The sequence below is a fragment of the Hydra vulgaris genome, chromosome 11 (assembly GCF_038396675.1).
Source record: "Hydra vulgaris chromosome 11, alternate assembly HydraT2T_AEP".
Classification (NCBI taxonomy): Eukaryota; Metazoa; Cnidaria; class Hydrozoa; order Anthoathecata; family Hydridae; genus Hydra; species Hydra vulgaris.
In genome coordinates, this window is record NC_088930.1 from 3,649,934 (window position 1) to 3,676,577 (window position 26,644).

The 26,644-nt window shown below is 28.6% G+C and overlaps 2 protein-coding genes across 2 annotated transcripts; both read left to right on the forward strand.

The window, feature by feature from the left end:
• The first annotated feature begins 306 nt into the window (after positions 1 to 306).
• Positions 307 to 20,349, forward strand: LOC100199273 (cytochrome c oxidase subunit NDUFA4). Its single transcript, XM_065809819.1, has 4 exons — positions 307 to 466; positions 12,771 to 12,859; positions 16,931 to 16,991; positions 20,205 to 20,349. The coding sequence occupies exons 1-4, from the start codon at positions 434 to 436 to the stop codon at positions 20,280 to 20,282; spliced, it is 261 nt and encodes an 86-aa protein (XP_065665891.1). The 5' UTR covers positions 307 to 433; the 3' UTR covers positions 20,283 to 20,349.
• A 357-nt stretch (positions 20,350 to 20,706) lies between these two features.
• On the forward strand, positions 20,707 to 22,281 carry LOC124813210 (uncharacterized). Its single transcript, XM_065809820.1, has one exon. It carries the CDS (start codon positions 20,712 to 20,714, stop codon positions 22,206 to 22,208), a length of 1,497 nt encoding a protein of 498 aa, XP_065665892.1. The 5' UTR covers positions 20,707 to 20,711; the 3' UTR covers positions 22,209 to 22,281.
• Positions 22,282 to 26,644: the final 4,363 nt, after the last annotated feature.

Below are 26,644 nucleotides of genomic sequence, written 5' to 3' on the forward strand. Positions count from 1 at the left end.
TATTTCGGGGAACGAGAAAAAACTTATTAAATCCAAAATTATTACTTTAATAAATTCAAAAAAAAAATCAAGGTGCTTTTTGACATCTTTAAATATTAAATTTGTTAAAATATATATCAAAATTTGTGATGTATATATGTGTTATACATAGTTAAAGTTGTCTGACTTAAAAATAGTTTTTGTGACTTAAAACGTTTTTGTATACATCGATTCAAATTCAGGTGAGGCTAAATTCTATTTTCTCCGCTGAATATAAAGATAAATTTTAGATTAAGTTCCGTTTTAGATTAAAGTTGTTACATCGTGACTTTTGACTTGATTTACCAAATATATGCTAAAAAGCTACCCATATTCATAAAGATCAATTTTGTTGAGTAACAAATAGTGGAAAATTTTGGAAGAAATTATTTAGAAAAAAGTTAAATCATCAGATATGAATTTTCGAAAACATCTTATGCTACCAGAGGTATTTTTTTTTTTTCAATACTTTTTTCAATTTTGTTGTTTGTAATTTTTTAATTGTTATGCCTCAACCAGTGTTTTTTAATTCTGGAATGGTTACGCACAGATAGTAATGATTATACAGAATGTATAATCTTTAAATATTGTTATATAAGTTTAAATATTGCTTTATAAGTTCTTAATCTTAATAAGTTTAAATATTGCTTTATAAGTTCTTAAGCTTAATAAGTTTAAATATTGCTTTATAAGTTCTAATAGAATTTAGAGTTAGATATTGTATACATACATACATACATACATACATACATACATACATACATACATACATACATACATACATACATACATACATACATGCATACATACATACATACATACTTACATATATGTATGTATATATATTTGTGTATGTATGTATATATATATATATATATATATATATATATATATATATATAAATATAAATAAATAAATATATATATATATATATATATATATATATATATATATATGTATGTATATACATATATATAGATATTTATATATATATATATGTATGTATATATAAATATATATATATATATATATATATATATATATATATATATATATATATATATATATATATATATATATATATATATATATATGTATGTATATACATATATATAGATATTTATATATATATATATGTATGTATATATAAATATATATATATATATATATATATATATATATATATATATATATATATATATATATATATATATATATATATATGTATGTATATACATATATATAGATATTTATATATATATATATATATATATATATATATATATATATATATATATATATATACGTGTATATATATATATATATTTTTATATATAAAGATTCAAAAGACACCATGTCAAAATAGCTTTGGGAATAAAAATTTTAAACTTAAATGGTCTATCCTTAAAACAACAACTGCCTATCCTTAAAACAACAACTGTCTAATATAATATTTCTAAAAATGTATATTATGTCTCAAGAAAAATTTAAAATAATTACACATGCAGCTAAGAATGTTTGTCATATAAAAAATCCGATTTGGTTTCTAAATACAGGCATGGAACTAAGATTCTCTTAAAAAACTATTTTCTTATAGTTTTTTAAGAGAAACTTATTTTTACATATATAGATATATATATATATATATATATATATATATATATATATATATATATATATATATATATATATATATATATATATATATATATATATATATATATATATACATATATATATATATATAATAATAATAATAATAATAATAATAATGATAAAAAGAAGATGCAGTTATTTACACCTAACAAGGCCATTGTGTTTTTAATGATTTCTGTTTAAAATGAGTTAACTTTCTCCTATGTCATATAGACACCTTATGAAAAATAAGGTCTAACAAGTAATAGCTAAACAATTACATCTCAAGCTACATTAGCATATACTACATATCTTCTTTTTTTTTTTTAAATTTAGAATGCTTTGTTATGAAATTATTTTTTTTTTTACTTTCAAAGTTTCCAAACTATGTTAAAGAAAGGAAAATTCTTTTTATCAAATTTAGTTAAAGTTACTTTTTTATGATTGTTTTCATCCCGTTGCAAAAATGCTAATATACATAAGTGATTGACGATTATAACTGTATAAAAATAAATGCATTGCCGGAATCATAATCAAGCCTGTAGGCAAAATATATTATAGAGAATTTTTCAATAAACTTCATAACAAATTTATTTAAAAAAATGATTTTTTTTGTTTTGAAATTGTTTTTTAACAAAGGTTTTTTCATTATCATTAACTTTTTAGATTGATCATAGAATGAACAAATAAAATAAATTGTTAGAAAGAAAACATAAGACAATAACGTTGTGTTATAAGTATTTTAAGAAATAAATAGGAATATAAGTTTTTTAAAATAAGGAAGTATTTTTTTTTTAAACAACATTTAAATTTCATAAATATTTTTTTATAATAACATTGCTTAATTTAAAGATATTTAGACTAGTTTCATGGTTTTAAATAAAATTTAATCCAATGCTTTACTTTAAAATAAGCAACTGACGTATTTTAAAGCTCTGCATACTGTTCACTATGTCATAAGGCCTTATAAGGCATGTGACTGCACGCATCTCCTGAGAAAGGTTGATATATATATTAAATATATATATATATATATATATATATATATATATATATATATATCAATTTTTTTATTTTACACTGTGTATATATATATATATATATATATATATATATATATATATATATATATATATATATATATCAGTTTTTTTATTCTACACTGTGTGTGTGTATATATATATATATATATATATATATATATATATATATATATATATATATATATATATATATATATATATATATATATATATGTATATATATATATATATATATATATATATATATATATATATATATATATATATATATATATATATATATATATATATATATATATATATATATATAACCTGGGGCTAATACTAAAAAAATAATATCAGTAAAAAAAGTTCTTTTACAAAGTTTCCTGTTTGTCAAAACATTTGAATAAAATCTATTACATAGAAAGCAAAAATCATTTAATGTGCAACCTTCGTGTACCCAAACAGTACATACACAATAAGCTATCCAGTCAATCTGGGTACCATTACACTATTTTCATTTTTAATGATAAAGTTAACTCTAACTGCTGTAAAATTTCACTTCCTTTTTTGTTATCTCGTTCAAAGTGAATTTCATGAGGTATGGATAACCTGATAGCATTGTTATTATCACTCAAAGATGCTCTTGGATATTAATTTTCTAACACATACCAATTAAATGGGATGATTCTAGTTGCTCTAAAACTTAGTATTTTTCATATTAGCAGCTCTTAAATATGCTTCATTTAAAAGTTCTCCAAGATTTTCGATTTGTATTCGTCTTCCTAAATAGTTTCGCATCCATCTCATTCATGCTTGATTAAAAGAGGTTTTCAAAGGCTTCTAGTTGTTACGATCTAGTGGTTAAAGTTTATGAGTTGTATGTGGTACTAGCGACAGCAAAAAAATCCATTGTCACAAATATAGTCTATAAGTTTTGAGTTTTTGATATGAAAACAATGGCCATCAAATATAAGTAAAACTTTTTTGATCAACAAACATCGTATGTGTTTAACAAAATTTGATGTGGTTTAAAGTTATATTTATGTAACAAATTCTCTTTATAATATTATCTTCATCAAACCAAATACTCTGTTTATAGAAACTGTTTCTGAGTGATGAATCAAGATTATGTTTTAAAAAGCCTCACAAGTTCTTCTCCTGCAAATTTACTATCTTTCTTAGAAGGATTTGGAATTTTGCAGAACTTAAATACTATCAATCTAATATCCATCATTGAGAAACTGCTGCCTTTTAGGCTACGCTTTTTTAGATCAACTTTCCAACTGGCTTTCCCGACAATCCGAATCATTTACCTTCTCTACTCAACTTATGTCTTGTTTCTGATCCTAGTCAGTGCTCAGTTTCTCCACATTTACCCTTAGGTGCTTCTGATCATGGGTAGATCTCTCTAAAACTGTTATCTTATTCTTCTTCATCATCTAAATCCCCCTATCATTGTACCTCTCACAACTACCTTAAAGCTGACTGGGACTCTTTCTGTGATTTTTTTTATGATTGCCCTTGGGTAGAAATTTTTCGTTTTCCTTCTGACAAATGTACTTCTTATATAACTTCATGGATTTCTTTCTAATTTTCATGGCCATTGCTCTTGACATCTCTAAAGTTTTTTATAAAGTTTGGTATGCTGGTCTTCTCCATAAGCTTTGTTTTTATGGTGTATATGGTAACATCTTTAAGATTATTGAATCCTTCCTTTCTAATTGTAGTATAAAAGATGGACAGCACTCTTCTTCATATTCTGTAACATAAGGGGTTCCTCAAGGTTCTATCCTTGGCCCTATACTCTTTAATTTACATTAACGATCTTCCAGATATTCTGGAAGATCGTTAATGTAAATTAAAGAGTTATTCACTGATGATACTACCATTTATTCTTGTGATGATAAGAAGCCAACACTCTCTAATTGCTTGGAGGGGGCATTTGAGCTTGAAAAGGATCTCACTTATGCTACATCATGGGGCTTACAGTGGCTGGTAAACTTTAGTTCAGATAAAACTCAATTTTATTCAGACAATCGCTATGGTAATAATTTAGATCTTCTTATATTTATAAACGGTAATGTACTGGATAAGTCATTTGCCTTTCATCTTCTAGGATTAACTCTCACTTCCGATCTTTCTTGGAAACCATATATCAAATCCGTTGCAAAATTAGCATCTGCAAAGTTTGCATCTCTATTCCAAGCTTGACACTTTCTTACTCTAGGTTCTATTCTCTAGCTCTATAAATCTCAAATTCGTCCTTGTATGGAATATTGTTGCCATATCTGGGGCGGATCTTCTAATGATGCTCTTTCTTTTTTAGACAAGGTGCAAAAATGCATTAAAAACATAGTTGGACCTGCTCTTGCAGCCAACCTCCAACCATTATCACATCATCGTTATGTTGCTTCCTTTCTCTTTTCTACAAATACTATAATGGGCACTGCTCTAAAGAGCTGCTAAAATTCATTCTTGTGTTACCCGTCATTCAATTAAGTCTCATCCTTTTTCTGTAACTGGTCCTGAATGCTCCAAAAACTCTTATTCCTCTAGTTTTTTTCCTCGAACATCAGTTCTTTGAAATTCGCTTCCTTCATCTTGCTTCCCTGATTCATATAATTTGCAATCTTTTAAGTCGTCTGTCAATCGTTATCTTGCTCTACAATCTTCATCTTTTCTTTTTCAGTAACTTCCAACTCTAATAATGGTTGCTTGCAGCCTTGTTGGAAGTGAAGATGTTAAAAAAAAAATTTCCATATCTTTAATATGCTCATTTAGATCCTGTTCTATGTTATCATAAAGCACTTTTATAAATCTTTCAAGTAAATTAGTATGTAAACTATTTTCAACTTGAGCCTTTTTAGCACAGTGTAGTGAATCTTTTGGCACACTAAATGTTTTGCATGTATTTCCTAAAGATATCTGCTTAAATTTTGCTGCAGTGATAGCATTTTTCATGTCATCTTTGTTCCAGTTAGTTTTTTTCTTGTAATTTCTCCTTTAAATATTTTTGGTCACTAAATAACAACAAAGTTTTGTTATATTCTTTTGAAGTTGAAATTCTCCAGAATTTTGAAGTTGAAATTCTCCAGAAAACAGACGTCTGTTTATTACTGCTAGAAACAACTGTAAAAAGGTTTTGTCTAACGCCAAAACCCGCTATTCTCAGGTCATGAAATCTCGTATCTCATCTCAAAAATTAGGCTCTCGTGACTTCTGGAGAATCTTTAATAATATCAATAATAAGGGCAAATCTATAATTCCACCTCTCTTGTATGGTTCAGACTGTCACCTCACCTAAAGACAAAGCCGAACTGTTTGCTAAAAACTTTTCATCAATATCATCTCTTGATTCCACTAATTGCGTTCTACCTGATATTGCCAACAAACAGGTTGATTCATTGCTTGACATTCATATCACTTCAGCATCTGTATCTAAAGTGATTTCCTGTCTAGACTCTTCTACAGCTTGTGGCCCAGACAACATACCTGTTATTGTCTTGCAGAAGTGTTCTCCAGAGCTGTCGTCTATACTCTCAAAACTATTCAACAAGTGCTTATCAGAGTCTTGTTTTCCAGCCTGCTGGAAAGCCGCATCTGTTATCCCTATCTTCAAAAATTCTGGGGAGCGATCTGATTCGTCTAACTACCGTCCCATAAGTCTTCTTCCTATCATAAGCAAGGTTTTTGAATCTTTAATTAACAAACACTTAATTTCTCATCTTGAATCTAATAACTTACTTTCTGACCATCAATATGGATTTCGATCTTCTCGTTCTACAGCTGATTTGCTAACAGTAATAACTGACAGGTTTTATCGTGCATTAGATGAAGGTGGAGAGGTTAAGGCCATCGCTCTTGACATTTCAAAAGCCTTTGATAAAGTTTGGCATGCTGGTCTTCTCCATAAGCTTTCTTCTTATGGTGTATTCGGCAACATCTTTAAGATCATTGAATCCTTCCTTTCCAATCGTAGCATAAAAGTTGTCCTCGATGGACAACACTCTTCTTCTTATTCTGTAACTTCAGGGGTTCCTCAAGGTTCTATCCTTGGCCCTATACTCTTTTTAATTTACATTAACAATCTTCCAGATATTCTCACATCTAAGGTGTCATTGTTTGCTGATGATACTACCATTTATTCTTGTCGTGATAAGAAACCAACACCCTCTGATTGCCTGGAGGGGGCATTTGAGCTTGAAAAGGATCTCACTTCTGCTACAGCATGGGGCTCACAGTGGCTGGTTAACTTTAATTCAGATAAAACTCAATTTTTTTCAGCCAATCGTTATCGCAATAATTTAGATCTTCCTATATTTATGAACGGTGATGTACTCGATGAGTCACCTACTCTTCATCTTCTAGGATTAACTCTTACTTCCAATCTTTCTTGGAAACCATATATCAAATCGGTTGCAAAATTAGCATCTGCTAAGGTTGCATCTCTTTATCGAGCTCGCCACTTTCTTACTCTGGATTCTATTCTCTACCTCTATAAATCTCAAATCCGGCCTTGTATGGAATACTGTTGCCATATCTGGGGCGGATCTTCTAATGATGCCCTTTCTCTTTTAGACAAGGTGCAAAAACGCATTGTAAACATAGTTGGACCTGCTCTTGCAGCCAACCTTCAACCATTATCACATCGTCGTAATGTTGCTTCTCTTTCTCTTTTCTACAAATACTATAATGGGCACTGCTCGAAAGAGCTAACGTCTCTTGTGCCATCTACTAAAATTCATTCTCGTGTTACTCGTCATTCAATTAAGTGTCATCCTTTTTCTGTGACTGTTCCTAAGTGCTCCAAAAACGCTTATTCGTCTAGTTTTTTTCCTCGAACATCAGCTCTTTGGAATTCGCTTCCTTCATCTTGCTTTCCTGATTCATATAATTTGCAATCTTTTAAATCGTCCGTCAATCGTTATCTTGCTCTACAATCTTCATCTTTTCTCTTACAGTAACTTCCAACTTTAATTAGTGGCTGCTTGCAGCCTTGTTGGAAGCGAAGATGTTTAAAAAAAATAAAAAAATAAAAAAAATAACAAAGTTTCCTGTAAATTTATGTTTACTTTAACATGCAATTAATAAATTAAATCCTTTCATAAAATGATGATAGCAAGTTTAATTTGAGGATCTTTTTCGGTCATTAGTGTTTTCGCACTTTCCCCGTAAAAGTGAAGTTATGTTTTTTAATATATATGGGTCAAATCATTATATTTCAACTGATGGCCTGTGGGGCCATCTCTGATTTTCTTGATTTTTACATATCATTATCTACATGGTGTAAATAGGTTAAATGTGCAATTTCAGAGTTCCAAGTGCAACGGTTTAGAAATTATGACCTATGGAGGGTGGGGGTGTGACCAACTTTTAGTAATTTAATTAACTTTTGTTAATTTCCTTTTAAGAACATAACAAGGCATATTTGTTGGATAATTTGGCACACATAGTTAAGGTTTCACAAAATTCGAATCTTATGGTGAAAGTATGAAAAAATGCAATAAAGATCTAATGGCCTTAACTGTATATTCATCCCCTTGATACATGTTTCTTTAAAAAAGGATATTGTCTTTAAAACGATAAATGCACACAACTAAATAAATTTATTATAAATAACTAAGCAATTGAGTACAAACACGTTTCAAACAAAAAAAAGTTGATTTACAATCAAACATGTGTATAACAAATTGTAAAAAATATGTAAACTTTGATCTTTTATATTGCATTAATGTGTCATATGTCAAACCTTAAATAAAAATTGTAACAGATAAGTAGACATAAAAGAAAAATAAAACAAAACAAAAAAAACAACTGGAATTCAATTTACCTGCTTTTCGGTAGCCTGTTGGTCATACTTAAACTGCTGTCATGAAGCAACTTGTCGGTGTTGTTTTATGACGTTATTTCATGTTGGCTTTTAGTAAACTTTAATTATATTTAAAAGACATTACAATAGATTTAAAATATTTTAATGTTAGAAAATGAATGCTTGTATCTTTGTAAGTTGGTGGCCCTCTCCTCCTTTGATTGGTGCCTCCTAACTCCCCCCTCTCCAAACACACACACCGTCACCTTAAGGGGTGGGGGTGCTGGGATCCAGACCACTGATATTCTATAATAAAACAGAATTTAAAGAAATAACACTTTCAATTTAAAATTATTTAGATATTTAGATATTAAGTATCTAAATATCTAAATTAATTTAAAGACCTTCATTTGAACCATAATGAAGGTCTCTAAAAAGTTACTGCCCATTTTATTTGTGCCCCTACATACTATAAAGACCAAATTAAGGAGAGGACAACCAACCATATCTTTCTTTGTATTAAGAAATGACTTATAATTAATCGCACCCATCACATTGGCCAGTTGGCAGATTAGAGGGCACTGGTTTTTAGTAACACATTCAACCGTTGTTAATTGAAAAATAGGGTCATTTAAAAATGCTGGCATTTTTGGTGTGAATTTGACAAGTTTATAATGTTTGCCATTATAAACTTGTCAAATTCACTTGACTAAAAAGTCCCATTTTCAGCCATCTCCAAATGGCTGAAAATGGGACTTTTTAGTCAAGTGAACTATATATTTTTAGATAATTTCTAAAATGTAACAAGCTGCTTATATTTTGCCCATTTGTTCCAGACAATTGTAGCTAATCAGAAAACTAACATGTAAGAACTTGTTGATGAATAGAAAAATACTACGGTTAACTTCATTTTGCCTTTTTTTTGCATTTTTCAGAATTTTTCCAAAGTTGAAAAGGCTGCAGTTTTTTTCTAACATGATACAAGCTAATGAAAATCGCTATTTTTAAGACAGAAATATCTAGAAAATAGTTCTAGAAAGAATGAGCCACTTGTTGAAAGTTAGAAAAAAGTTATAAGGCCTTAAAGTTGTCTATTTTTACCATTCGAGGAACCAAAGGGGGCTACCTGAGAGTGTTTGTAAGGCCATAATTTCTAAACAGTTGCACTCGGAACTCTGAAATAGCACATTTAACCTATTTACATCATGTAGATAATGATATGTAAAAATCAGAAAAATCAGAGATGGTTTTCTTGAAATTGGTTGAAATATAATTATCTGACCCATATATGATATCTTAATATAATATCTTTGAAACAAAATAATCTGACATTAAAAGAAGAATGTCAGCTGAAATACAGAAAATAAGTTATTCAAATTCTATATGATGTTTGTTCCGTGGTAAAAAATGGCCGCACACAGAGAAATAAGTATCCAAATAAAACATTTTATTATAGAAAATAAACTTTGTTAGGTTATTTCTGAAAAATATAACTTTATAAAAATAAAAAAAATTACCATTCTGAAAGAAAATTTAATTACAAATTCAATATGCAAAAAAAAAATATCAATAACAATATTTAATTGATAAAAAATTAAGATACATTTAAACTATGCAATTTTTTAGCATTAAATAAGTATCCGAACAAAATTTTAAAGATTAAGGCTTAAAGATTAACGCTTTTTTGAGAAATTATTTTTATGACTTTTTATTATAGAGTTGGACTGCCTTTAGTGTTGACTTCTACAAGTCAACATGGCATCGATTCAACTAATTTCTTTGTAGTATCTGAGTAGATATCAACCCAAGCTTCTTGGAGCATGATCTTCAGCTCTTCTTTTCTTTTTAGACATTGTGTGCCACATTTTTTATTTAGAATAGCCCAGAGATGTTCAATTGGATTGAGATCTGGTCTTTGGGCTGGTCATTCAAGTAACTCAATTTGCTTTTGGATACAAAACTCATTTGCTTTATTTGACGTATGTTTAGGATCATTGTCTTGTTGGAAGATAAAATGTTTTCCTAATCGCAGTTTTTTAGTTAAAGCCAGAAGATTCTTATTGAGAATGTTAACATAAATCTCAGAGTCCACATTCCATCAATAAAGTCCAGTTTTCCTGTTCCGTTATAAGCCATTGATTAACATACCATAACATTGCCTCCACTAAATTTTACTGTGCCTCGAATATAACTAAGTGTGAATGCTTCACCTTTTTTTTTTCCATACTTTTTGAGCTCCATCAGACTTTACATTATTAAGTTTTGACTCGTCTGTCCACAAAACTTTCTTCCAGAACGATACTGGCATATTTACATATTTTTTAGCAAATGCAAGTCTTTGCTTTTGATGGATTTTTTACCAGACATTTTATTTCTAACTTCTTCTAAAAAATGAAAACAGGCTATAAAAATTAGAATAATAAAAACAACCAACAACAAACAAACAATTATTTAAATTTTTGTTTTAAACAATGAACAACATCAACTCTTCTTGAGAATATCATTGAGTATATCATCTCTAATTCGACAGCTGACTTCACTAGAAAGATCGCATGGAAAATGTAACCGCGCATAAAAAAAGTCTAGAAACTACCTAAAAACTAAGAAATGGTGTATTTTACAGAATACAGAACCGTCATTTACAACACGAACATTAGGCGTAACAATGCGCACTATTCATTAGCGTATTAATATTTAGACTACTGTATTATTTTTAAAAAGATTCTGTATACGGCTAGAAAACCCAAATGTCTCATGTTGCCCCGGTGGCTAGTTTTGCCCCAAGTTACACATATTTTCAAAAAAAAAGTTTTTCAAAAATATATCAACCTGGTACTCATATAAAGCGAAATGATATAAAAATTTCAAAAGTAATATTTACTTCGAAAAAAAATAGTTATTTATGGTTTTATTACATTAAAAATTACGTTTTAATGTAATAAAACCATAAATGAAAAAAATGCATTTTTTATGATAATTTTGTTTAAAATTTTTAAAAAGTTAAAAAGATAAAAAGTTAAAATTTTTTTAAAATGAATATTATTTTTGAAGTTTTTATATAATTTTGCTTCATTTGAGTACCAGGTTGACGTATTTTTGAAAAACTTTTTTTATGAAAATGTTATGGACCCATTAAATATCAGAGGCTCTTGAGGGACCCCTTAAAATATTTTTTATTCAAAAAAATTTTTAACCTAGTGTTTTTGTATGAGATAGAACACATTTAGGGGGTGAGAGCAGATTATTTTCAAATATGTTGTTTTTTGGGACACCCTAATATATATATATATATATATATATATATATATATATATATATATATATATATATATATATATATATATATATATATATATATATATATATAGAACCCTTAGATGTTGTCCGAAAGTTTTTTCCATATTTTGTTGACAAAAAGTAAAAATTAAAATGCAAGACCGGAATTTTTTTTTTTAAATAATGATAGACTGCCTGCCCCAACCAAACCCTCAGTCGATGTAGCAGCACTCCCTTGCGGGTCAGGCTATTTGTCAGTCGATGTAGCAGCACTCCCTTGCGAGTCAGGCTATAAGATAGTCGATGTAGCAACACTCCCTCGCGAGTCAGGCTATAAGATAGTCGATGTAGCAACACTCCCTCGCGAGTCAGGCTATAAGATAGTCGATGTAGCAACACTCCGCGCATGATTTACAGTAAAAAAAATAAAAATAAAAACATTTTATTAAAAAAAACAAAAATAAAAACATTTTATTAAAAAAAATAAAAATAAAAACATTGTTTATATTTTTAAAAACATTCAGAATGTTTTAAAAACATTCAGAATGTTTTTAAAAACATTCTGGTCAATTAAATTTGCGTTTTTGTGGTTTTTTTATATAACAATTAATTTGTAATTAAATTAATGATTTTGACTTTCGTCCAACACGGAAATGATGGACGAAAGTCAAAAGTAATTAAAAGTGACGTATGTGTTGGCGTAAGAATCACTTTTTTCCTTCCGCTCTTCCTAAAGCCAACAAACTATAGATCTATATATCTTTTTTATTATACATTGTGTATATATATATATATATATATATATATATATATATATATATATATATATATATATATATATATATATATATATATATACACACACAAGGTATAATAAAAAAGATTTATTGATAATTTTCTTATAAGTTATTGCTTTTATTATATATAAATATCGTAGTAGTGTTATGTTGTGGATTGAATGACTTTTAATATACAAAACAATGATTAAAAATTTTATTTAATAGCTTATGCCTCTTTTCGCCTGTGTTGGTGCTGGAATGTGCATGGCTGCTTGTTATACTATTAGACTTGCTACAAAAGGTCCAGAAGTCACGTATGTGCTTTTATTTTGTTTAGTTTGTTATCATTAATCAATTGATTTTGACAATACCACACTTATGAGAAATAATGTATGATCAAACTTGAATAATGTTAAGAAAATAATTCTAATGTAATATGATTATATTAGCAGATCTTCTTGGAGGAGAAGTGAAAAGTGTTATGTTTAAACATTTGTCAAGCAAAAAAAAATTATTTTAATTATGAATCATTTTTAATGAAATTACAAGGACAACAAAGTTAGAATTAATATGTTATTGACCTCAGAACAAATAAAGATATTTTTTTTATAACTTAAGTAGTGTTTAATACCTAAATTTTAATTTGTTCAAAGGCATACAGAAAACTGACTTATGCAAAAGCACCATTTTGATGTTAAATATTATTTAATACCACAAGTTTTTTATTTTTCAATTTATATGTAGTTAAGGGGTTAAAAAGTTAATACTTTGCTGCTGTCATTCTGTTTCTCATTCATTTTTTATCAAAAATAGTTTGTTCATGTTAAAAACATTGTTTCTGCATTTTTAGTTTTAAAAAAGGCATTAATACTTAACTTGAGTTTATTTTTTAAATAAAGTTCCATGGTATAATAATGTTTTTTGATACATTCTCACAAAGCTTAACAAATATGAATTGTTGGTATAATGGATAACTGAATCAGAAACCTTTATTCCTCAAAAAGGACTCTTATTGTGGTGGTGAAGCACTGTTATAAAAAACAAATTTCAGAAGCTGTATTTATTAATTTAAACTTTTCTTTTTTTTTTTCACATAAGCCTAAATTTTTTTATTTTAATGAAATTTTTTTAAGAGAGAACTGAAAACCTGGAGATGTGCACAAATTGGTTGTTTATAGAAAGTTTAAACAAATTTAAAACGGAATTTTAAACAACTTTAAAAATCACTTAAATGACTATTTTGAAATCGCATGCAAAAAAAAGAAAGATAGCTTGTTTTTATTTGTCGGAGATTTTAACGTGGACTATCTCAAATATGGTGAAAATATTAAAATACAACAATTTTACAATCGCTTTAATGAGTTTGGAATGGTGCCTATAATAAAGAAACCAACAAGAATCACGCAAAACTGTTATTCTGCAATCAACAATATTTTCATAAACACTCTTTTCCATTCCACACTTCAGACATTATTCGAAGTGACATAAGTGACCATTTTCCAGTCTTCAATTCATTCTTAAAAAAAAGAATCTTTACCACTCAAGCAAAAAATATGTTTAAACTAGAGTTGAATTTTGTATTTCTCGAGACATGCGCTAACAAAAGCTACAACCTATTTCTAAACAAATTTCTTAATTTGTACGACAAGCATTTTCCTAACAAAACTAACCGAATTAAAACTAAAAGACTTCTCAACCCTTGGTCCTCAAAAAACCTTTTAAAGTGTTCGAAGCGAAAACAAAAGCTATATATACGTTTTATTAAATCAAAGAAAGATCGCGACATGCATAATTACTTAAACCATAAACGTCTATATGAAAGAACCAAAAAAAGCCGAACTACATATTTCAAAAACAAGCTATTGAGCCTAAAAGGTAACAGGAAAAAAACATGGGATGCAATTAAAGAGAGATTCTTGGTAAACAAAAAATTCACAATAAAGTCTTACCAAGCGTGATTACCGTTGACGACACTCAGATCTCTGATGGTAAATCGGTAGTAACAAAATTTAATGAGTTTTTCGTAAACATAGGTCCAAACTTAGCCAGTAAAATTGAACACACTCCTGGTCATTTCTCGAATTATTTATTGAAGTCTGATAAAAACTTAGAATTTAAAAAAACTCACTAGTAAAGAACTTGAGGATTTGATGAAAAAGCTTAATACTAATAAAGCAACAGGTTATGATTTTATTTCAGCAAGCATAATCAAAGATTGCTATGGATTTATTAAAGATGTTTTATTAGATGTTTTTGACAAATCGCTCAATACAGGTGTTTTTCCCGATAAACTTAAAATTGCAATTATTACACCCATTTTTAAAACAGGAGATGAAAGTCTGGTTTCAAATTATCGACCTATTTCAGTGTTACCAGTTTTTTCTAAAATCCTCGAACGTATCATGTATAATAGACTATTTTCCGACAAAAACAATCTTCTTTATTGTAACCAATATGGTTTTCGATCAAATTACTCTACGGGGCATGCACTTATGCAACTAGTTGAAGTTATCAGTGGAGCATCTTCTCATAACAATTTCTCTCTAGGTATATTTCTAGATTTGTCAAAAGCGTTCGATACCATCTAACTTTACTAGATAAAATAAAATATTATGGAATATGTCTTACATACCATAAATGGTTTACCAGTTACTTAACTGATAGGAAACAGTTTATATCTCTAAATGACGGTTTTCAGACAAACAAACATAAAATATTATGTGGGGTTCCACAGGGCTCCATCTTAGTTACTACTATTTCTAATATACGTCAACGATCTATATAAAGCATCAAATACTATGTCTACCATCATGTTTGCAGATGACACCACTTTATTTCATTCTCACATAAACATTATTTCTCTATTTCAAGTTGCAAACGATGTCCTAGAATAAATATCAATCTGGCTTAATGCAAACAGCCTATCTTTAAACACTGTTAAAACTAAGTTTTCCTTATTCCATTCTAAACAAAAGTTTCAATATATTCCTAAATCCTTACCAATGCTATATATAAATAACATGGAAATTGAGCGCTCTTTCACAAACAAATTACTTGGTGTCTTAATAGATGAAAACTTATCCTGGAGAGATCATATTAAATATATTAGCAATAAAATCTCAAGAAATATCGGTATTTTATATAAAACCTGTCAAATCTTAGACAAATCTACCCTAAGTCAGCTATATTTTGCATTCGTACATAGTTATTTATCGTATAGCAATATTGTTTGGGGTAGTACAAACAAATCTAAACTCAAATGTCTCCTCAAACAACAAAATCATGCAGCACGCATTATTTATTTTCAAAATCGCTTCACAAACGCTAAACCTCTTCTAAGAAGTATGAGGGCACTTGATATTTATGAAATAAATGTATTCAAAATCACACAATTTATGTTCCAACATCATTTTAAAAAAACTCCAAAGGTTTTCAAAAATATTTTTCCTAAAATATCAAACCGATACAACACTCGATCAACCGGAAATTATAAAAAACCTTTCCCTATATCAAAACTTACGAGCTTTGCCATTTCCTATCATGGCCCGATGCTATGGAACCATTTTACAACCATGAGTTGTAAACTAAGAGAAGCCAATACCTCTCAAAAATTCAAAAAGAACATAATTGAACTAATTGTCAATCAAGATTCATTACTTGATTTTTTCTAATAATAAATTTTTACTGTCTTTTTTATTATCAAAGGTTACTGATGATAAGATTTTTTCTTCTTCAGGTTCTCCAGTCTTGAAACTACTATATATGATAAAGTGTATTTTGTATTTAATAGTTTTAAATAAATGTCGGAAATCATCTTTAATTGTAAATAGTTGCTTGACAAAAATAAATTTAAAAAAAAAAAAAAAAAAATAGAAGCACCCAATTCAATTTTTATTATTATTATTATTTTTGTAACAAGTTAACAAATGGGTAGATAAATAAACAAAATAACTTCTAAAAGTTAAAAAACAAGCAACATTTGAAGTAAAAAGTTTTAGAAGTTGTTAAATAAATGTTGTTTGTGGTTATTATTTCAAACAAAATTTGCAATTGATTTAGTTATAATAAAAAAGTTCAACTCTTGTTTTGTTTGTTTTTTGTTTTTTTCTTCATTCTACTGTTTTAAGCTTCAATACAAAATGTTTTTTTGTATTTTCTATTTATTTATATGACCTGTAGAGAATGGATTAAAAACAATATTAAATTAGTATATTAAAAACATAAGAAGCATGCAGTCATGTTATACTTTTTTTATTTTATTATAATTTTTTTTTTTAAATAAATGGTTTCAATAAGTTATTGGTAGTGTTGGTATTGATAGGGTGGGTATTAAATAATTATTTCAAATTTTTTTAAATGCTTATGTTTGAATTTTTTTACTTTAGTTGGTCCCGAGTTAAAAATCCTGAGCCCTGGCAAAATATTCCATTCAACAAATCTGTCAAGGTAAAACAGAAAATAGTAGTTGGTACTTTTTTTTAAGAATTATCTCAGTAGTAGTTTGTAGGGTTGCAAAAAAAACTGTTTTAAAAAAAAAAACTATGGGTTTTTTGGTTTGAGCTTCTTTTTTTTTTAAAAGAAGCCAACTTTTTTTTGTTTAGTCAACTTTTTCTATTAAAAAAAAAGCATTAGCCATTTTACTTGAATAAATTATATTTTCTATTAACATTACTGCTGTAATTCATCAACCAATACATTATTTTTTAATGCTGTATATATTACAACAAACTTTGCCACTCTCTCTACTTTTTGCTTTTTCAAGCCCAAAAATCGAAAAAACTCTTTCAATTCCAAACCTTTAATATCCATGATGTTGCAGTCCAAAGATTTTAGGGATTTCTAACATTCTAATGGTAATACATTTTTTAAAACAGATTCACCATACAAATAGCTTTTATCGAATGGAGCAGATTTAGATTTCAACTTGAATATTATTGGTAACAAGTTCTTAAATTTTTTATCTGCAAAGGTCATTGCAGCTTCATATTTATTTTCAGAAAGATTAGATACAAAATACCTTTCATCTAGCGTGTTTTCAAAGAAATGAGCATCACTGACAGTCTGAAGATATCTAGTTTCCAATATTTTGTTTTTCAGTTGATAAGAATAATAACCATGTTTATCAACTCCTAAAAAATTTCAACGGCATTATTTATTTTTCTTTGATCTCTTAGCAACTTATCTAGAGCAACTTCAATTGGTTTTAATAATTTTAACAAAAAAATTAGTTGGATTTAAATTGATATTTTTTTGCTTGGTTTAAATATTGGTTTAAATCATTTGGTTTAAACCTATCAACCCTGGAAGTTTGTATTATTTTTTTTAAGACTTTTTACAGTGTGGTAAACTTGTAAAGTTTTGTGAGCTTTCGAATTCTTCTCACTGTAGTGAACTTGTGAATGACAACAGCCTAAAGTGCAGTTTATTTGACATTTTATTTATACTCCATGATAACACCTTTTTGGGCAAAGCTATCGCCCTAGTTAGAGTCCAAGTTAGAAAGGTCAAACTAAAGTTCTTACGAAATCTTGATTTTGTTTTGAAAAAAATTGTTTAAAATAGGTTATAGCCAGTTGGCAGTTAATACTGTTACAAAAAAAATTATAAAAGACTGAAATTAAATCTAAAACACCCAACTTCCAGATAAAGAAATGTCTATCTTATTAAATTATTATTATGTTAACTAGCTTGAAACCACAGAGCAAAATAATAATATAATTTCTATAAAATGTGTAATTTTCTGCCTTATCCAACCAGGTTTTATTTCTGCCTTATCTAACAGTTTCTTATTGAGCAAGCAAAGTGCTACTGCTTAATAATTAAGTTGTATTAATTAATTGCAATCTTTCATGGAACTTTCATATTAATGAACTAAGCAAGAAACTCGAGCTAACGTTATGCTTTCGATAATTCGTCATTATGTCGATAAGGTTACACTAAAGAATATTTATTATGCGTTATCTTAGATATTGTTGTCAAGTTTGGGGTCAAGTTGGAAACTATCGCATTAACACGTTGCTATCGTCTCAGAGTCAATCCATTAGAATAATAAACTTTCAACCAATTAAATCGGATACATCGAACTCCTTCAAAAAACTTTTCATTCCAACATTTCCAGCATTAGTAAAGTATGCTAATCTTCTTTTTGTTTTTGACTCCTTAAATAAAAATTTACCATTTCCTATCACAAACTTCTTCACAGAAAGTAGACTTTTACATTCCTACTCTACTAGAAATATAAACAATGGAAAAACTAAATGTACCATCTTTTGAAATCCAGAAGTATGGTAAAAATTCTATTATTTGTCAGTGCGTCTGTGAATGGAACAGGAGCCTTGCATGCATTTTGAATGAGTCCAAAAAACTATATCCTAAAATACCTTTACTCCATCTTAAACAATATCAATTTTAAAAAATTCTGAAAAACTTTTTATTCTAACTTTTAGACATATTGTCCTAACGATTAAAATATTCTTTTAATTTTCTTTTTGTCATTACTACAATTATTATCGGTACTTTTTGTTTTTTTTTTTTCTTTTTTATTATTATTAAAACCTGCAAATTATGATTTCTACATGTTTGTTTTAATGTATGTTCTATCTGCTTAAATCTATGTGTTTACAGTCCATATGTTTCAATCCATGTCTTTGCTTATTATTACTTATATTATGTTTAAAAATTTGTCTCACTTCTTTGATGAGATTTCTGTATGAGTGACACCATCCTAAATAAATCATTAACTTATTATAAATAATTTTAAATGCTCGTAACTACCATTATAAAATTAGTTATTATTATTATTTTTTCACTGTAATTATTGTAAACATACTTATTATTACTATTACTATAATTTGTATTAATTTTTTTTTATCTTATATTATTATAATATATTATTATTATTATTATTATTATTATTATTATTATTATTATTATTATTATTATCAAAACTATTGTAAAAATCATTTACGGAAAATAAATAGTTATTGTTGTTGTTGTTTATCTAGTAGGTCGTTACTAATTCAAAATGGCCAGCCATCTTAAGTATATAGTTAATACTTTAAATTGACAGCCAAAATTTTGTGCTAGAACAGCCGTCACAGTCAAGTCCAGCGGGTTTTTTTTTTTTTAGAATCTAAATTTTTATGGCCTAGAATTTGAAAGAATTAAATTTAATTAAAAATAAAATAAAAAATTACGTGCAGAGAACTTGACAAAATAAAAGTAAATGTGTCAAAAATGTCATTTTGCCATTATTTATATAATAATTATATATTTTAAATCGTTAGTGCTAAAATTTTTCACACCACTAGGCTTCCAGGCAGAGTTGTTAGTCCTTGGTACTTGCTAATTACACTTTAGTTAGTAATTGGCCTTAACTTAAGGCAAAAATTGAAGTGTTTGGTTTAGAAAATTTTTGCCTTGGCCTTGAAACTCCTAATCTTGGCCTTGACCTTAAAACTCTTGGCCTTGGCCTTGTAACTTTCGGCCTTGGTCTTGGCCTTGTAACGTGTGGCCTTGACCTTGGCCTTGGTACTTTTGGCCTTGTTAACAACTCTGCTTTCAGCCTCGTTCTTGAAAATTATATAATTATGAAAATGTAACTTTATCTATAATAACTTTATTTAAAATCTATAGAGCTATAATGCCTTTTTTCTTTAGTTTTATACAGTGAATGATTACTCGAAGCTGACTCCTCCTGTTCCAAATGAAGCATTAGAAGCCATCAAGGGAATATAAAATGGCCTATTATGATTGCCATTGTTTTATTTGATTTTATGATTAATAAATAAATTGATTAAACAAATTTAGTGCTGTGTTTTTTTAATAAACAAATTAATTTTCAGGGACAAAAGTTTTGATTACTTCATAGATTGTTTTTTTTTTTTTAAATATGCAATCAAAATGATTAAGTTTCTTAAAACTTTTTCGAAACTACTGAAAATGGGTTTGTCGCGCTTTATTTTATTAACGAGTTATTTAAAAAATATTTCTTCAAGTCCATATTGAGTATTAAAGCGTACTTTTTTTTTGAAAAAAACTCTAAATTGTTAACCTCAAATGCATTTTTTTTCTTTTTTAAATTCTTTTTTGCAACTTTTTAAAAACATTTATACAAAGGTTTTCGAGCATTTTCGTGTTCCTTTGATCTTATATCAGTTCTGCATAATGCATAAACTTTATTGTTTTAAAAGCAAAGTTTTTGTGAAAAGAGAGATTGTTAAAATGCTTAGGAATAACAATAAATCGTCTAAAAGTGACAAATATTTCAGTAAAATTGAAATGTACAATTTTTTATTTATTTGCTTTTTAACAATCATGATGTATAAAACAAGAAAACAACTTTTAAAAACACAAATCGATGTATATAATTCAACAGAGAGTAGCTTTTATGGAGTCGAATGTGCTTACACTTATCGTGTAACCAAACCTCCAAAGACTTGGCATTATACAAAAATTGTAATAGAATATAATCCAAAAAAGTTCTGCACTAAAGATTTCAGAAATTTTACAGATAAAGGAGGTTCCATTTTTCGTGTTCAAGCGTTTAGTGTTTACGAAATGGTTACCACTACTACTGATTACATAGGTAACGAAACATATGAGGCAAAAATACTGTTAACATTTCCAACTAAATACATTTTAATGATAATCTTAACGTACGTAAACGGTCAAGCTATGGAATCAACTAGACATACTAGCCCCGTGCTGCAACATTTATCAGGTAGTCCTTTTACTCTTAATGTTTTAAGAACTCTAAGTCCAAAGAATTTAATAAGGTATTGTTCTTCTAAAGAGAGTGGATTCGTTAGTGGTAGATGGATTAAATGTGGTGGTGCCATTTCTGGATTAGAAAGATGTGGTGCTTGGCAAACTAGTGATTTTGACTTTGATAAAATATACGGTTTTCGTTGGGTTCCTTATGTATGCCAATACCATCAATATACAAATGATGAAGTTAAGAGATGCTTTGCCAGAAATAAATGGAGCAGTATTGTTTTTGCTGGTGACTCACATATGAGGTACAGAGCGTATCATTGGGCAACACGTTTGTATGGTAGTTGTCATTCTTGTGTAAAAACCCATATCAAAATGTTGTTTAATAAAATACCTCGAATAGAATGGATATTTGACGCAAGAGGAACTCGATTGCCTCTGTCATTTCCAAACATCTCACTTCCGTTAGAAAAATATATTCACCCAAAAGTTCGACGTTCAAAATTTTCAACCCCGTTTCCAGTAGAAAGCATGAAAAGCAAACTTATGCTACTAAATTTTGGACATTGGGTTCTCAGAGAAACTGGAAATTTAAAATTTATGCAGGAAAAAATAACAGCTTACGCTCAAGCTGCTCGAATACTTCAAATGTCTGGTACTAAAGTTGTTTGGGTAAATACGGTAAGTCTACCATGGAGAACAGACAAGTCTGTAGTTGAATGGAAAGAAAACACGTCACCGTACAGAGTTAAATTTTTTAATCAATTGGCTGACGATATAATGGAGCAATATGGGATTCCTGTTGTAGATGCATTTCAAATATCAGACGGACGCATAGCGGCAACTCATGATCAAACTCATTATACTAAAAAACTTCCGGGAAACGATTATGGGGGTGTGGTTGAAAATGCAATCTCCAATGCTATTATCAATTTATTGTGTAACTAATTTTCTTATCTATAAAAACTGTTGAAAATATTTTATTTTCAACAGTTTTAGTATTTTATATTTTAACATTTTATATTTTAAATATTTTATTTTATATTTTAAATATTTTATAACAAGCATATTTTAAGCTACGTTTAAGTTGGCTTGAAATGAGCTTGTTTAAAATAAATTTCTACAGTCGAAAACTTTCTTAAAACACTTTTCTTTGAGCTCGTTTGTTTACACTTCAATGACGCCAAGTCTTGCAAATATTTATAAAATTTGACTTTATAAGTTTTGCAATTTTAGCAAGTAATTCTAGGTACTTTAGTGGAATGCATTTAGCCGTAACAGACTAAAATAAAAATAAAAAGTGATTATATTGCAGAGAGTTTCAATTCAACAGTTGATCAGCAAATGGAGGAAGTATTTTTTTGACGGCGAAAGGCTGAAAAAAAAAAAAAAAGAAAATAAAAACTGTTAAGAATAGGAGATTTACAAAAAGCTAATGAAGTGAAAACAATTAAAATATTAAAGAATATAAATTGAAAAAAAAATATTAAATAAAAAGAACGACTAAAAGCAAAAATGTTCTTGAAAATGAATCTGTTTTCTTACTTGGTGATCATAATATTGATCTGATGCAATCAAATAATGACGTTGCGACGTCTGATTTTTTTAACTTATTTTCTTTTTATAATATTCTTCCTTTTATTACTTTGCCAAATAGAAGTACTGATCACTCTGCTACAATTACTGATCACTCTGCTACAATTACTGATCACTCTGCAACAATTACTGATCACTCTGCTACAATTACTGATCACTCTGCTACAATTACTGATCACTCTGCTACAATTACTGATCACTCTGCTACAATTACTGATCACTCTGCTACAATTACTGATCACTCTGCTACAATTATTGATCACTCTGCTACAATTACTGATCACTCTGCTACAATTACTGATCACTCTGCTACAATTACTGATCACTCTGCTACAATTACTGATCACTCTGCTACAATTACTGATCACTCTGCTACAATTATTGATAATATTTTCTCTAGTTTAATAGCTAATGAAATTGTTTCAGGAAATTTGACAACCTCTGTTTCTGATCTCTTACCTCAAATTTGTATTTGTCCCGATTTCAATAAATTATTTATACCACGCAGACAATTTATGAAGCAGGAGTTTTAAAAACTTTAATAAAGAAAACTTTAAATCTGATTTATCAAAAATCGATTGGGACGATGTTATAAAGTCCAATGATACTAAGACATTTTCCAAACGTTTATTACTGAAACAACATTGATTTTAGATCGCACGCCCCGCTTAAAAAAACAAGTATTAAAAACTTCAAACGTCGATTCAAACCATGAATTTCAAAAGGAATTATAAAAATCTATTCAAGTGCGTAATCTTTTCCAACAAAAAATGTTAAGATCTAAAGATCTTATTTATAAAAAAAATTTGAAAGTATTTTTAAAAGATATAAATATATGATAATTACATTAATTAGGGGTACCTCCCTCTGATTTTAAATCTAAGCATTTTTACAAAAAATGATTATGGGTAACATGCTTATATTAAATTAAGAATAATGGACTAACTTTTTTTTTTGAAAATCCATATTGTTGCCATCGTAACCGGAAATACCCCTAAAATGACCGAAAACTGACTTTACGCCAAAATACAAAAAAATTGAGTCATTTCCACTTTTCCATACTAAACCATAGTGTTGTTATAAGGCAGGTCTATGATATGAGTGGAACAGATTTTTCATAACTTTTTCTCATCACAACAACAGGACGACCGAAGTTAAAGGTCAAATTTTTTATCATTTTACTTACCCAAAACTTTTTTTTTAATTTGAATAAAATCCATTCCATTCATATCATAGAGTATAATATGGACAACACTTCATAAAAATTTCATTAAAAAATATCATACGGTTCTCCAAATATATTGGCCGGCGTCCACAAATTGCTTTTCTGAGAGAAACTCGATTAAAGTAAAAACTTTAAATACAGTAATATTTTATTCATGAAATAGGTAAAAAAAATAATCCAAATTATCAAAATCCACCAGGAACATACAAGTCACCATCTTTTCCAATTATTTTGTCATTTTTTTTCAACTTTTTGGCACGTAAAAATTGCCGTCTTGACTTATTATCAGGGTTTATTCGATATTCAGCATTTCTTTTTCTTCCATTATTTAATACTTTGCATCCTGCAATCATATGAAAGCCTGGTTCCATGTTCAGTTCTTTAAAAATATCAAATGATGCTTTTGCTCCAATATTAAAGTAAGCAACAGCATCATATACACCAATTTCTAATTGGGAAGCGAGACGAATGTTTGTTTTGGTAAACGATTCCTAAATCATTCTATTAAACGATTCATTAGCATTTTGTGTTTTGCCGTGCAAACATTTTTGTAACTCACTGTCTTTACTTAACTCTTCAAATATATATCTCACCTTTATAATAATGTCCATTGGTAAACCCGGTCCTGGCTAATATGTTGTTGTTTTATTTATTTTATCAGTATTGTATTTGCACCAGCTGTCTGAACCAGTAGGGCAGTGTGGAAAATGTAAACTATTATTTTTCGATGATGCCACATGAAATAGTGATGCTAACACTCCTGCCTTCATTTCCTTTCGGTTACCTACATTTTGTCTGATTGCAGCTCCAACAAAATTTTGTAAGCGATCGATTGTCGCATCTGTAAGACGCCCTTTACCACCAAGGCCTTTTTCTCTTTTCTTTAAATTCCGCAGCCGTGTTCCAACTCTCTTTTGATAATGTTCAACGCATTCCAGCTTTTCAACTTCTATATCAGGGTATGTATTTTTACCATTCATGTAACTTTTACTGTCTCCATTACCTAAATATTGAATATATCTTAACAGGCGATTATCAATAGAACGCTGAAAAACACGTTTTGCTCCTTCTGGCTCCATACCACCAGCAGAACCTTGGTAATTATACTTACAAACATAGGAATTTCTCCATTGTGCATAAGCATTTGGATTAGACTTTTGAAGGTCTTGATTAATACTACAACCTTTACAATATCCAGACATGACTTCAACATCTAACACTTTGCCACTAACAGTAGAGATAACAGAAAAGACTCCATTCAGTGATGAATATCCTCGTTTGTGCCATGTACCATCGCAAGATACACAAATATCAGTTGGTGCCAAAGATGTTTTTTGCAATTTATTTGCACCATTTATCATTGTTTGTTCTGCTACAGTTTTAACAGCTGTTGCAATTATTTTCAGTAGTTTTTGAAAGTTGTTTTTGGTCATAGGCTTATGTAAATTAATAAAAGTGCAAAACTTTTTTATGCCTGCATATCCATGGCCCAATAGTCGCATACAATAAATTATTCGCTTATTAATATCAAATCCTTTTTTATTATTGTCATTGATAGAGGTGTAAAACTGATGAAGATAGCTTAAATCTTTTTTTTGACAATTAAGATATAACAAGGAAGATAAACCATGTCGTTTATTATATCTCTCACCTAATGAGAGTGTGGGACTACCACATTCTGAACACAGAAAAGAACTAAAAACAGAAACCAAAACAGCAACATCAATAATACGATAACCAGATATACAAGGTTTCAAAACAAGTGTATCTTCTAAGTCTTCAACTTTTCGAGACGAAGCTGACAAATTAAGTGAGTTTTCATTATTTTGTTCCAAAACACAAGTGCTGTTAGCAGCATTTAAATTAATTGTTGGCAACTCAATACGAACATTATCAGAAACACTATCAATGTTCACAGATTTATTAAGGTTTCCAACAAATCCTTTCCTTTTACGGTGAGTTTGTGTACGTTGCTTCACTCGACATTCTTTTCCCATTTCCACTAATAAAACTAAGCTGATAAAATAACATTTTAACTGATTTAAATTGTCGTAGGGGAGATGGGGGCGCATTGATCGCCGTAGCAGTGTTTTGAAAATTGCGCAGAACCTGAAAGAGATGTAAAAACTTATTAACTACGAAACACATGTAGAACTATCTGGCTTTTGGACTATATAAATATTTTGATTTAAAAAAATGATAAACATGAATAATTTTAACTTTTAAACAACCCTCTCAAAAGATCAATGTACCCCAAACTATGGGGTACTATGATCTCCGACTTGGGGCACATTGATCTTATATGCGTAATATTATCTAAACGTTTAACACTTCTATAACTAAATCTTGTAAATAATTTAGTCAAAGGGTAATATTGTATAACATATAATACATCTAAATTTTTTAATTATTTTTTAAATATAGCAGTTAAACCCACTAGTCTAATTTTTAATTAAAAAATGTATAAATTACAGCAGCTATAAGCTACCCGCTTTATATACGTTTAAAACTTTACAACAACTTGAAATTTATAAGAACTGAAATATAAAGACTGAAATAAGAA